The 14437-nt window shown below is 48.4% G+C and overlaps 1 protein-coding gene across 1 annotated transcript; it reads right to left on the minus strand.

Annotated features, from left to right (window-relative positions):
- Nucleotides 1-2518: 2518 nt before the first annotated feature.
- PEX26 (peroxisomal biogenesis factor 26) lies at nucleotides 2519-14115 on the minus strand. Its single transcript, XM_012454262.3, has 5 exons — nucleotides 13512-14115; nucleotides 12144-12284; nucleotides 7688-7983; nucleotides 4015-4161; nucleotides 2519-2720 (listed from the first exon to the last, which is right to left on the minus strand). The coding sequence occupies exons 1-5, from the start codon at nucleotides 13739-13741 to the stop codon at nucleotides 2617-2619; spliced, it is 918 nt and encodes a 305-aa protein (XP_012309685.1). The 5' UTR covers nucleotides 13742-14115; the 3' UTR covers nucleotides 2519-2616.
- Nucleotides 14116-14437: the final 322 nt, after the last annotated feature.

Raw genomic sequence — 14437 nt, forward strand, 5'->3', positions numbered from 1 at the left:
CGAAAACAAGGTGGGCTTCATCAGGGCGTCTTTACATTCAGGGCTTTCACAACACAAAATCTCACAGACTCACCAAAGTACGCAGACCTCTTGGTGTGTCAGTTACATCAATCCAGTCCTTTAGACATCTGAGCACCTTCCCCCTCCCAGACACCCAATGGTCACTGGGGACACTGCTGCTCCCGGGACAGTGACCACTCACAAGAGCTCCTACGCAGGGTGCATCACACACACAGTCTCATTTGCTCACCTAAAAAATCCTATAAGAACTTACAGATGAGGACACCAGGGCTGAGAAGGTTAAATTACTTCCCAACAGGGACACGTGGCACAGAATGGATCTGACACTGACTTGCACACTGTAACAAGCACCCCCGAACTTTGAAGAGGCACCAAAGAAGTTCACAATTACAAGGCCATGGGGTCACTACCGCAAAAGGGATATGAAACAGGGCCCTGGACACACAGGGAGGGGTGGAAAGGATTATTTGAGTAAGCCTCGAAGGTGGAGGGGCTCACCAGGCCAAGAGCAGGTGCTAGGCCTTCAGCAGAAACAGCACGAGCCAAGGCACAGAGGCCCCAGGGGAGCGTGCCATGGTCAGAAAGCTGTGATGGTCGGGCAGCTGGAAGGCCACGCATATAATAAACAGGGGCCCCACATCAAGGGGGAGGCATTAGCCAAACCCATCACATAGGGGCCTTCAATTCCATAAAGAATCTGGATTTTATCCTGTGAGCCATGGGAAGACACTGAAGCATTTTATCTAGACTAGTAAGTGGGCCCAGATTTTTCATTTTAAGAAATCATTCTATAGAAGGAATCTCAAACCTCACCTGACTGCCTTTCTCCCCACAGGGTTCTAAGCTCTACTTAAAAGCCCATATAAAAAAGCATAGATTTGCTTCCTACAGACTTGAACCATGCCCTAGGGATTTAATTCTAAGGGGCCTGTGAAGTTTGCTTACTTTACCCATTTTTCTAAAGAGAAGTTGTTGACTTGCAAGCCCTGAAAATGTACCAATGAAAAGCTAGCAAGCACCTTCTATATTTTTGGCATCACCACCAACCAAGGACCCGGTGCAGGGCAGCCTGCCTGGCCTCTGGCTGCAGAAAGGTCGGCCCCTACGGGAAGCCCTTCTTCATCTTGACAGCACTCAGTGCACTAGGATTCCTTGCACAGGAATTTGTAAGATGCTTGTGACTGGTGAGAAAACTATGCTAAAACATTTCACTCATCAAACGCAAAGGCCTCAGTGCCATGCCGCCTCCCTAAGGTTTTACTGTTCACTGCCTTCAAAACCCATGTCTCCCCTCTGCCCTGCCCCCACCCCCCACATCCCTTCCAGCTCACCCGATTACTCAGTTCCATTTTCAGCTCAGCAGCCTCTGAGGCTGGCCTACTTTTCAAGGCCACACAAGCAGAAAAATTTGGACATTATGCAAACAGAACATAACTAGGACAAAGGTACAAAAAAGGGGAGGGAACCTGCAATGGTGTATACCAAGGAGGCAAGGATACAGGCAAGACCTGGTGAAATAGCCAATGGACAAGTTTGCAGTGGGGGAGGGAGGGGCCGGTGGGGAAAGACGGGCAGAGGCACAGAGCATAACAGAGCAAGGCTTGGCCAGGACAACCGGGAAAATTGAGCTGAAGACCAAGATGCACCAGGCAAGATCACTTTCCCCAGCGATAAGAGCTGTAAGGCTCACTTGGTTTTCAGGAGTTAACCGAGTGGTTCTGAAAGTCACGCCCCAGCCTGAACAGTGAGAAGCCTTACGCAGCTTCAAGCGCATAGCAAGACCATGAGAACAGCATATTGATACAGAATTAGACCAGTTCTGGGGAGTGCAGTACAGGCAGGAAGAGGCCCTCTCAGATCTCACTCTAGCTAATTAAGGTACTGTCCTGTGGGGTGACTCTCAGGGGCATGGTTTTTCGTTTTGAGAGAGTACAGTGGCACAATCTCAGCTCACTGCAACCTTTGCCTCCCTAGCTCAAGCAATTCTCATGCCTCAGCATCCCGAGTAGCTGGGACTACAGGCGTGCAGCACGCCTGGCTAATTTTTGTATTTTTAGTAGAGATGGGGTTTCACCATGTTGGCCAGGCTGGTTTTGAACTCCTGGCCCCAAGTGATCCACCTGTCTCGCCTCCCAAAGTGCTGGGATTACAGGCATGAGCCACCATGCACACTAAAGAGGTATGTTTGTCAAGAAGAAAAAGGCCAAGTGTCACTCCACCAGGCTTTTTCTGAACTTCCAGCTCCATTAACATCCTGACCTGAAGAACCAACCCCTTGCCTTCGCCGAGAAGATGGAATGTTTCATAGACACAGTCCCTGTCCCCAAACCCCTCCTTTTCAAGGGGCCTCTGGATGTCCGGAGAACTGTTCTGGAGGAGCTGTGTCTGCTGGTCCCTATTCGTTTCCATGTCATCTACCATGGCCAGTCGAAGTGGGGTGCAAAGGAGAGGGTACCCAGGCAGCAAGACACAGTGCACCCCGCGAGATGAGGCTGGCCCCACTTCCCCAGGGGCACCTGTGGATGCGTCGCTCTGTCACTCTGCTTCTGTTGGCGCAGACTTGAGGAGCAGGGAGGCTGTGGTGCAAGGGGACCCTCAGTCACAGATGCAGAGCTGGTAGAGGTGAGAAGATGCAGCCTTTCGGATCCAGCGGAAGAGCTGGGCCAGCTTGTAGAGGAAGGGCAGGGAGGAAGGGGAAGCTGCAGGGCAGAGAGAGAATACTGTGAACGTCCTGCCCTTCCAGCCTGTCACTCTGTCATCTCCCGCCCTGGGAGACTCCACTGCCTTGCAATTACGCATTTGTTTTGTTTAGTTTTTTTTTTTTTTTTTGGAGACAGGGTCTTGCTCCGACCCCTAGGCTGGAGTACAGTGCAGTCTGTGTTCAGTTCACTGAAGCCTCCATCTCCTGGGCTCAAGTGATCCTCCTGCTTAGCCTCCCAAAGTGCTGGGATTACAGATGTGAGCCACCACACCTGGCCTGCTGGGCCAAGGCATGGTTTTTATTTTATTTTTGTGAGACAGAGTCTCACTCTGTCACCCAGGCTAGAATGCAGTGGTGTGATCTCGGCTCACTGCGACCTTCGCCTCCCGGGCTTCAGTGATTCTCCTGCCTCAGCCTCCAGGGTGGCTGGGACTATAGGCACATGCCACCATGCCCAACTAATTTTTGTATTTTTAGTAGATAACAGGTTTCAACATGTTGGCCAGGCTGGTCTGGAACTCCTGACTTCAAGTGATTCACCAGCCTTGGCCTCCCAAAGTGCTGGGATTACAGGTGTTGCCCAGGATGGAGGGCAACAGCACAATCTCAGCTCACTGCAAGCTCTCCCTCCTGGGTTCAAGCAATTCTCCCTACCTCAGCCTCCCTAGTTGCTGGTATAATAGGCATGCACCACCACATCTGGCTAAGTTTTGTATTTTTAGTAGAGACGGGGTTTCACCATGTTGGCCAGGCTGTTCTTGAACTCCTGACCTCAGGCGATCCACCCACCTAGGCCTCCCGAAGTGCTGGGATTACAGGTGTCAGCCACCGCACCCGGCCTATTTTCCACATTTTCTAAAATGTATGAGTATTTGATTTACAACTTGTTTTGAATTAATACTTCATTAGACATTAACACTTGAATTCACACTTTTGTAGACATTGTGATGAGGGGAAGTATTTTTTTAATTCTGAGGTTCCAGTCAGAGTTCAGCCCAGAAAAATCGGAGGGCTACGACTCAGTCCGCGTCCAGGAGTCAGCGGGCCGAGTGGAGTTTCTCTCGGCTGCTCTCACAGACTCCAGGGCTGGTCTCTCCTTCCAGGTGGGGCTGACTCATGCCCAGTCCAGCAATTCCTCCTTGTGGAACAGACTCAGGGGGAAATGTCACAGGAGAGACCCCCATCCCCAGTAGGACTCTGACAGGCATAGTGACAAGCACTCACTCCCACAGGCCCAGCCCTGACAAGGACCCCTTCCCAGGAAGGATGGGGGATGAGTCTCCACCACTTACCTGGATCCAACTTCACCACCAGGAGACAGAGGATCAAGGCAGCCAGGAAGCTCTTTTTGAAGGGCAGAGAAAAGAAGTGGCTCACCGCATAGTCCCAAAGCTGGCGAACCAACATCCGTAGTGACAGGAACTTGTGGGACACAGAGCCTGGCCGGGAGACAGAGCACAGCTTCAGGGAAGTCAGGGGAGTCAGTTTCCCGGACCCTGACCTCTGCGCTTGCTTTTAAGAGCTGAGCAGCCGGGCATAGTGGCTCACTCCTGTAATCCTAGCACTTTGGGAGGCCGAGGTGGGTGGATCACCTGAGGTCAGAAGTTCAAGACCAGTCTGGCCATCATGGTGAAAACCCATCTTTAAAAAAAAAAAAAAAAAAAGAGCTGAGCAAAAGGGTATTAAGTATTGGCTAAAGCCTCCATACCTTAACTGCAGATACTCCTGCAAATCTCATGCATATAAATTGTTTTCCTTAAGCATATTACTTATTTTGAGTATATATTATTTACAATATTGAATGCATCTTTGTAAAAGTTTTTTAAAACCTTTCAGAACAAGATCTGAAATAAAGGCCGGGCGCGGTGGCTCAAGCCTGTAATCCCAGCACTTTGGGAGGCCGAGACGGGTGGATCACGAGGTCAAGAGATCGAGACCGTCCTGGTCAACATGGTGAAACCCCGTCTCTACTAATACAAAAAAAAATTAGCTGGGCATGGTGGCGCGTGCCTGTAATCCCAGCTACTCAGGAGGCTGAGGCAGGAGAATTGCCTGAACCCAGGAGGCGGAGGTTGCGGTGAGCCGAGATCGCGCCATTGCACTCCAGCCTGGGTAACAAGCGAAACTCCGCCTCAAAAAAAAAAAAAAAAAAAAGATCTGAAATAAATAAAAAGCATTGTGTTATTAAAAGAAAACAGTGAATGGAGAAATATAAAATACTTTCAAAATCTAAAAAGGACACTTGTAGTACAAGGGGGAAAAAAAAACCTTTACTTAAAAAAAAAAGCAGTTGAGCAAAAGGGACTAAGAAACATTTTCTCACAGAGCTCATAAAGTAGCTCTAAAGGAAATTCTAAAGGCCCCCAAAAATGTCTGAAAGACAGATCACATCACTACACTATCATCTCCTTAGGAGAGGACTTTAGGACTTTGACAGGCAACACCTAACAGCTGGGTAAATCTGGCATATTTAGTGTTTTTTTAATGGTCTCATTTTTTTCAGTCACGATGCCACTACTGATCAGTACAGGAGTTTGGTTTTTTGTTTTTTTTGAGACAGAGTCTCACTCTGCCACCAGGCTGGAGTGCAGTGGCAGGATCTCGGCTCACTGAAATGTCTGCCTCCCGGGTTCAAGCAATTCCTCTACCTCAGCCTCCTGAGTAGCTGGGACTACAGGCACCTGCCACCACACCCGGCTAATTTTTTGTATTGCAGTAGAGATGGGGTTTCACCATGTTGGCCAGGATGGTCTCTATCTCTTGACCTCGTGATCAGCCCACCTTGGCCTCCCAAAGTACTGGGACTACAGGCGTAAGCCACCGCGCCCAAGCACAGGAGTTTTAAGCTGCTCTATTTACGACCTTGGCCAGTTTACCCACTTGTAGGCAACCCAGTGGTCCTCTGCTCCTGGGAGGTCACCATATTGATGCAGACCCCCAATGAGTGTAGTACACTACAGCCCAGGACTCCTGGGTACAGCGATCCTCCCACCTCAGCCTCTCAAGAATCTGGGCCTATAGGCACATAGAACTACACCCGGCATTATTTCATAGCATGCTTCATATTCTGGCCTCAGATGCATGCAGAGAGTTATACAGAGCAACACTTCTGATTATCACATCAATGCAGAGAAATGAAGGGCAATACATACAGTGAAGAATTCAGAAGTCTGGGATTGTGAATATAAACACGAACACTACCAACCCAAGAACAACTGACACCCAGTCCAGATACAGCACCCTGAACTTGCCATCAAACACCCTCTTCCCCTCCCCAGTAGGTGCAGGGTAGAGGGCTGGGGAGCCACAAGCAGTCCCTGGAGCCAACAACCTGCTTGCAAAGAAGTCGTTGTGTCTCAGCAGGTCCATGCGGTGAAGCACACAGAGAAAAACACTTTGGATCCAGTCTCCTCATTAAGCAGAAGGACTTTCACGTAAAAAAGAACAAAAATGGAACAGACCTATTCTGTATGCCGGCAAGAGAAAAAATAGGGGTCAGTGAGTAAAAACTACGAGGAGAAAAACCAAGGCCAGGCACAGTGGCTCACGCCTGTAATTCCAGCACTTTGGGAGGCCGAGGCGGGTGGATCACAAGGTCGAGAGATCGAGACCATCCTGGTCAACATGGTGAAACCCCGTCTCTACTGAAAATACAAAAAATTAGCTGGGCACGGTGGTGCGTGCCTGTAATCCCAGCTACTCAGGAGGCTGAGGCAGGAGAATTGCCCGAACCCAGGAGGCGGAGGTTGCAGTGAGCCGAGATCGCGCCATTGCACTCCAGCCTGGGTGACAAGAGCAAAACTCCGTCTCAAAAAAGAAAAAGAAAAACCGAAATTCAGCATTAGAAAGAATTCCCATGGAGCTATCCGGAGCCGGAAAATGCTGCTTCAAGAGATGGTGACTTTCTGTCCTTGGAAGTATTCACGACTACACTAGATCATCACTCAAGGAAAAGAGCGGAAAGGATTCAGGGACCAGGGAAAGGGTCTGCAGCAGAGGACCTTTACCGTTCCCTTGGGTTGGCTGGGCATGGTGGCTCACACCTGTAATCCCAGCACTTCGGGAGGCTGAGAAGGGCAGATCATGAGGTCAAGAGATGGAGACCATCCTGGCCAACATGGTGAAACCCCATCTCTACTAAAAATGCGAAAATTAGCTGGGTGTGGTGGTGCACACCTGTAATCTTAGCTACTAGGGAAGCTAAGGCAGGAAAATCGCTTGAACCAGGGAGCCAGAGGTTGCAGTAAGCCAAGATCTTGCCACTGCACTGCAGCCTGGTGACAGAGTGAGACTCCGTCTCAAAAAAAAAAAGTCCCCTCGGAGCACAACAATCCCCACACTCATCCTGCACCACCCCACACCACCTTGCATCATGCTAGCCAGGCATACAGTACTGGTCTTGACGTGGTTTTCCCCTAGAGGCCACCTTGGAAAACTGCACTCTAGTGGGCAGGGTGTACATCAATCATTGAAGAGAATGTTCAAGAGCTCTGGGGAGGGCAGAGAGGAGGCTGGGCAAGCTGAAGAGATGTAATTTTTGTCTTGAAAGTCAAGTTACCAAGGTACCAAATTAGTTCTTATTTTCCTTTGGTATCCCAGCACATCTCAGCTGTGTTTGTTTTGGGGCCAGCATTTAAAGGAGGAAGGACATCCCACCCAGGCCAGTATGATAGAAGCAAGAGACCCAGTCAGAGGACTCCAAGGGGAAAATGACTTTCAAAAGACAAGTCAAGGTCCCAAGACCCAGCAACACCTTCCCAGGTGGAGAGTGTCCTTCCATGGCCAACTTCAGAGGGTCTGGGCTTCACTTTGTTAAGCAACTCAACAGGCTTCCTCTTCTGTGATTCAAGAGTTATTCATATAAAGAACTGCTCCTAAACTCCCAGGAGTTTCCCGATGAACCCGGAGGTACAGGGCAAGCCCACAACTCCACTTCACAGAGGTCACAGAGGGATAATGTCCTACCTTCCCGGTTTGGCTTCGGGGCCTCCTCAGAGCCTGAGTGTTCCTGTTCCTGCTGCTGCCTCGCTGTGTCAATGGCCTGAAGTATATCCAGTCGCTGCGCTTCCCCAAAGGCTGCAGAGCCCACCACCAGCTCCTCAGCCTCCGACAAGCGGCCCAGAGGCAGCAGCACCCGCTGCACGTGAAATTCTGCCAAGGCTCCATATTCTGGAAGGTCTTGGTTGGCTTGGTCTTGCAGCCAGGCACCCACCACATCCAGCACAGCTCCAGGCTCTTGCATTTTGCTATATAAAAGAATGCTGCAGTCCCAAAACAACCCAACCCCAACACAAGAAGAGTCAGTGCTCAATGAGTGGTTCATTTCTCTTGACCGCTACGCTTCTCCTATCCAACCCTCCTCACTGTGTCCTCTAGGCCTTTCCGATGCAGTGTTGATGCTAATGGGAATTCCCTATGACAAACCCATCACTAACAGCATACTCCATGGGAAAAGCTGAAAGTCTTTCCTCTAAGATCAGGAAAAAGACAAAGATGCCTACTTTGACCGTTTTTATTCAACTGGAGGTCATAGCCAGAGCAATTAGGCAACAGAAAGAAATAAAGGGTATCCAAACTGGAAAGAAGAAAGCCAAATTATCCCTGTTTACAGATAATAAGATCTTATATACAGAAAACCCTAAAGACTCCACCAAAAAAGAGAACTAATAAACAGATTCGATAAAGTTGTAGGATACAAAAATCAATGTACAAAAAACAGCATTTCTATATGCTATAGTGAACCACTGGAAAAAGAGATCAAGAAAACAATTCTGGCCAGGCACAGTGGCTCACATCTGTAATCCCAGCACTTTGGGAGGCCAAGGTGGGCAGATCACAAAGTCAGGAGTTCGAGACCAGCCTGGACAACATGGCGAAATCCCGTCTCTACTAAAAATACAAAAAAAGAAAAAAAATTAGCCAGGCATGGTGGCACACACCTGTGATCCCAGCTACTCAGAAGGCTGAGGCAGGAGAATTGCTTAAACCTGGGAGGCAGAGGCTGCAGTGAGCCAAGATCGAGCCACTGCACTCTAGTCTGGGCAACAGAGCAAGAGTCTGTTTAAAAAAAAAATTCTGGCCTGGCGCGGTGGCTCACGCCCATAATCCTAGCACTTTGGGAGGCCGAGGTGGGTGGATCATCTGAGGTCAGGAGTACAAGACCAGACTGGCCATCATGGTGAAACCCCATCTTTTTTAAAAAAAATTAAAAAGAAAAAAAAATTCCATTTACAATAGCTACCAAAAAAATAAGATACCTAGGAATAAATTCAACCAAGCTGGTAAAAGATCTCTACACTGAAAACTATAAAACATCGATGAAAGAAGTTGAAGGGGACACAAAAAAATAGAAGGATAGTCCGTGTTCATTCACAAATTGGAAGAATATTATTAAAATTCCCAAAGCAATCTATAGATTTAATGCAATCTCTATCAAAATACCAATGGCATTCTTCACAGAAATAGAAAAACAATCCTGAAATTCATATGGAACCACAAAAGACCCCAAATGACTAAAGCAATTGTGAGCAAAAAGAACAAAGCTGGAGGTATCATATTACCTGACTTCAAACTACACTACAGAAAGCTCTAATAGTAACCACACAGTATGGTATGGCATAAAAACAGACAAAATGGAACAGAACAGGGAGCCTAGAAATAAATTCATGCACCTAGAGCCAACTGATTTTCAACAAAGGTGCCAAGAACACACACAGGGGGAAAGACAGTCTCTTCAATAAATGGTGCTGGGAAAATCAGATATCCATGTGCAGGAGAGCAGACCCCTACCTTTTCCCACATGCAAAACTTAACCCAAAACAGATTAAAGACTTAAATGTAAGACCCGAAACTATGAAACTACTAGAAGAAAACATAGGAGAAATGCCTCACAACACTGGGCTGAGCAAGGGTTTTTCTAAATGAGACTTTAAAAGCACCAGTAACAAAAGCAAAAATGAACAAATGAAATTACATCAAGCTCAAAACTTCCGCAGCACAGCAATTAAGAGTGAAGAAACGTATTCTATGAATAGGTGAAAAAATAACAGAAATAAAAAAAATAATAAAAAAATAAGACTGAAGAAACAACCTACAGAATGGGAGAAAATATTTGCAAACTATCCATCTGACAGGGAGTTAATATTCAGAATATATAAGGAACTTAAACAACAGCAAAACAAACAAACAAACAAAAAACCTGATTTAAAAACAGGTAAAAGACCTCAACAGACATTTCTCAAAAGATGACATACCACGTCCACCAGGTAGATGAAAAAATGTCCAACGCCATGAATCATCAGGGAAATGCCACTCAAAACCACAATGAGACGCCCCTCGCTCCAGTTACAACAGCTATTATCAAAAAGACGAAAGGAAGCAAGTGCTGGAAAGGATGTGGAGAGGGAGCACTTACACACTCTTGGTGGGACTGTAAACTGGTGCAGCCATTATGGAAAACAGAATGCAGGCTTCTTCACAAAATTAAAAATAGGAAAGACAGCACTTTTTTTATAAGTGGTGGCAAGCGCTGAGAGAATGCCATGAAGGCCTTGGGCACACTGCAAGAGTATTCGCTGCCTCCCCACCCCCAAATGCCACACGCCACCCCTCTACTGCCAGTGAATCTCTGAGCCTAAGCAAATTGTTGCCAAGCCCCGCTTCTGGTACTTTCTATCTCAACTAAAGAAGAAAAAGTGTTCAGGGAAAAGTGTCTACCGGGCAGGTGTTCAAGAAATCCCTCTGCAAGTGAAGAACTCTGGCATCGGGGTACACTACCACTCCTGCAGCAGCACCCACAATATGTATGCAGAATAGCGTGACCTGACCACCGTGGGTGCTGTCACCCAGTGCTCCCAAGATGGGCACCCAGCACCGTGAGCCGGGCCTACGCCATCCAGATCATGAAGGTGGAGGTGATTGCAGCCACCTCCATCAAAGATCAGAGTGCGACAAGCAGTTCCACAATTCCAAGATCACATTCCTGCTGCCCCACCAGGTCTTGCATCTTCAGCACAAGCCACACTCCAACACCAAGAGTCCCAATACCTTCTTCTAGGTACAGAGAACTCTCACAGGGTGTCATCAAAATAAACTCAAGAACGCCCAAGTGAAAAAAATAACAACAGAACTATCACATGATCTAGCAATCCATTATCTCCCATGTTTAAGGCAGCACTATTCACAACAGCCAAGACATGGAATCAACCTAAGTATCCAATAGCAGACGAATAACACACACACACACACACACACACACACACACACACACACACACACAAATGGAATACTATATAGCCATAAAGAAGAATAAAATCTTATCATTCATGACAACACAGGTGGACCTGGAGCCATCATGTTAAGTGAAGTAAGTCAGCCAGAGAAAGATAAATACTACATGATTTCACTCATGTGAAATCTTTAAAAAAAAAAAAAAAGTTGATTTCATAGAAGCAGGGAATAGAACAGTGGTTACCAGAGACTGGGGAAAGAAAGAAGAAAAGGAAGATGGAAAGAGGTTGGTCACTGGGTACAAAGTTACAAAGGGACAGGAGGAATAAGGTGTGGTGTTCTATTGCACAGTAGGGTGTTATGATCAACAGTAAGGGGTTGTATATTACAAAATAGCCGGAAGAGAGGCTTTTAAATGTTCTTGCCACAAACAAATGATAAATGCATGAGGTGATGGATATGCTAACTATCCTGATTTGATCATTATACAACATACATAAAGTATATATTGAAATGTGAAATTTACCCCATAAATATGCACAATTACAAGTGTCAATTTTAAAAACTTTTTTTTTTTTGAAACGGAGTCTCACACTGTCACCCAGGCTGCAGTGCAGTAGTGCAATCTTGTCTCACTGCAACCTCCACTTCCCGGGTTCAAGTGATTCTCCTGCCTCAACCTCCCAAGTAGCTGTGATTACAGGTGCATGCCACGACACCCAGCTAATTTTTTTTGTATTTTTAGTAGAGATGGAGTTTTACCATGTTGGCCAGGCTGGTCTCAATCTCCTGACTTCGTGATTTGCCTGCCTTGGCCTTCCAAAGTGCTGGGATTACAGGTGTGAGCCACTGTGCCCAGCCCCAGCCATTTTTTTTTTTTTTTTTTTAAGAATTAGGAATTCCTAGGAAGCAGCAAGCTGCTCTTTCAGCTCTGTCCACTCTGTCATCCCATGTCACTCCTATTCCCTGTCCCCTTCCTTCTTTACGTCTATTCTACTCCTAAATTCCTCCTCCCTTATCCTTTATTACTATGTATGGAGGGCTGGGGGAAAAAAAGTGAAGGGAAAGAATGAGATTTGGAGGGAAATGGTAGGTAAGGGGAAAAGAGGAGATATTAGGCCCAGATTTAGGAGAGGAGATGAATATCCCCTCGTTTCTGAGTCGATCTGATGAGTCAGCAAAGAAGGCTTACCACAGTTCTAGGACTTTGGGGGGTAGCTTTTCAGGAACCTGGTAATACTGAAGAACCCAGGAGAGGACTTCTTGCCACCGATCCATTTCTGCCAGGGCTTGGATCCCCACAACACACAGGGAGCACTTCACTTCCAAGAAGCTGTCAGCAGAAAAACCAATTTCAGTTAGAAGTGGTTCCCCTCCATTTCTATTTCCATTCCCACCTCCACCAGCTCCCAACTCAGCAGCCATCATCTCCCTCATCCCCGTTAGTATTTAGATGGGCTTCACAATTGGTCTCATGGGCTGCCCTTTCACCCAGGCACTAAAAGTTCGTGTAAACCTTTTAAGAGGCAAGTCAGCTGAATTGCTCAATGTTCATCTTTGTATCCAGGTGAAATCAGACTTAAATGAAGAGGAAGGGTAATCCTGAGGGGCAAATAACACAGCACCAGTGTGTGGGAGAAAAAAGCTGGAACTAAGAGTTTGCTCAGTGAATAAATGGGCTTGGAGCATTCTGAATGAGTGGAGGTATAGGAACTCTACAGCTGGCCTTTTAGCACCACCTAGTAAGGTTCCTCCAGACACCCAGAAGCAAAGTCTTCTGCATTCACTGAAATCAGCTCCCTCCCAGCTCCCTAAAGCGCAGCCAGGGTTCTCCAGTTCATCCTTCTCTGCGGTCAGCTTTAACTATTCTATCTACCACCTCCCTAGTAGGGCCTAACCCAATTTTACAATGCAGAGAAATGACACCCTCACCTGCCAGATAAGGCTGGTGGCATTAGAAAGAGCAATGCAGGCCCAAGGTTTTTTCCTCCAGATTCTTTTTTTTTTCTTCTTTTTGGTAGAGAAGGGGGATCGTTATGTTACCCAGGCTGGTCTCAAACTTCTGAGCTCAAGCAGTCCTCCTGCCTCGGCCTCCCAAAGTGTTGGGATTACAGGCGTAAGCCCCCGCGCCTGGCCCTGAATTAATTCTTTAATCCAGTCCTCCAATAAGACCAGAACACTGTTCCTGCCATGATCCCCATTCCCCATCATCAGCCAAAGTCAAGAGTAAACAACCTGGTGGGGTGGGGGTTACCTAGGAGAGGACTTTCACCACCTGCTTACTGACAGAATTTAACACTTAATACACATTCAGCCTTCCCATCATGTCATTCTGCCCTGGAACAAGGAGCAAAGAATTGGCCGTGGGTTCCCCGCTAAGCTCTTGTTACACGACTTCCTTATTCTGTAGAATGGGCACACGATAAGCAACCACCGTCTCAGAGAGAAACCACTGATAAAAGCTCCTTCTGAGCAATCTGGGAATGACAGAACCCCTGAGACCTTGAGCCCCACCCCAAGAGCACCCGGAAATGGGTTCCTTTCCGAGCCCAGCACGTACGTGCCCGCGGATTCCTCTGCCAGGGTGTGGTTGGCCAGACTCTGCCAGGCCCGTTCGCAGGTCTCCAGCGCCGCCCGGAAGTCCAGGTGCACTACCAAGAGGTCGGCCGCCTCCTCCAGCAGGTCCACCGCCGGCGCCCGGGCCGGGGCGGCGCGCACCGGCTCGCTGCTGCGCAGGGGCCCCCCGAGCCCCCGAAGGAGGGCTGCAGAGGTCGAGGAGTCGCTCTTCATAACTAGTCCGGGCCCAGGGCCCAGCTCCTCAGACGTCGGAGTGACCGCCTCTCCGGAGGCTCCGGGATATCCCGAGTTGGCCTGAGCGAAGAGGGAAAGTCCTCATCTCCTTGCCCACACCCCTTCCCGAGGTCGATTCCCGGAGAAAGAAAAGGAAGGGGCCTATCTGAGGCAAAGGCTGGGCTCGCCTGGCGGCTGGGGAAGCAGTTTACACATCGGATTTGCAGGATTCTTGCATCCCTGAACTACCTGGCCCTAGCTTCTCCGGTCCCGCGACACGTGCAGGAACTGTCTCAGCTATGGGATCCTGGTTACGAACAAAGACCCTCACCCGGCCGCCCCACTACCAGTGCGGACATCTTTCGCGCTCGCCCCGCCCCGCACACACGCGGCGGCGCGGGGTGCTCTGGGAGTTGTGGTTCCCCAGCTCTCGGCTCTATAATAGAAACAGGCGGGAAAGTGAGGACTACAACCCCCGGCAGGCCGCGCCCCGGAAGCTGCCCCTGTCCCGTGAGAAAACAAACTGGTGCTACAGCTTCGGGGTGGGGAAGTCGGGGCAGGTGGACCCCTAACAACACCGAAGCTGTCTTGTGAAATGGAGGGGTCCTCACTAACCAGTTCCAGCGGAGGTTGACTGAAGAAATGACAGCTTCTGCGGCGGTGGCTATCGGAATCACGGCTGAGGCAGAGCTGATC

Source organism: Aotus nancymaae, unplaced genomic scaffold (assembly GCF_030222135.1).
Source record: "Aotus nancymaae isolate 86718 unplaced genomic scaffold, 86718_ANA_hifiasm-v0.15.2.pri h1tg000049l, whole genome shotgun sequence".
Lineage (NCBI taxonomy): Eukaryota > Metazoa > Chordata > Mammalia > Primates > Aotidae > Aotus > Aotus nancymaae.

What these genes read in the sequence shown, in the direction of transcription:
- PEX26 (XM_012454262.3), bottom strand. Translation starts at nt 13,741, where the DNA reads ATGAAGAGCGACTCCTCGACCTCTGCAGCCCTCCTTCGGGGGCTCGGG. An exon ending in GCAGAGGAATCCGCGGGCAC is followed by an intron (nt 12,285 to 13,511) that starts GTACGTGCTGGG and finishes TTCTGCTGACAG; the next exon opens with CTTCTTGGAAGTGAAGTGCT. An exon ending in CCCAAAGTCCTAGAACTGTG is followed by an intron (nt 7,984 to 12,143) that starts GTAAGCCTTCTT and finishes TTGGGACTGCAG; the next exon opens with CATTCTTTTATATAGCAAAA.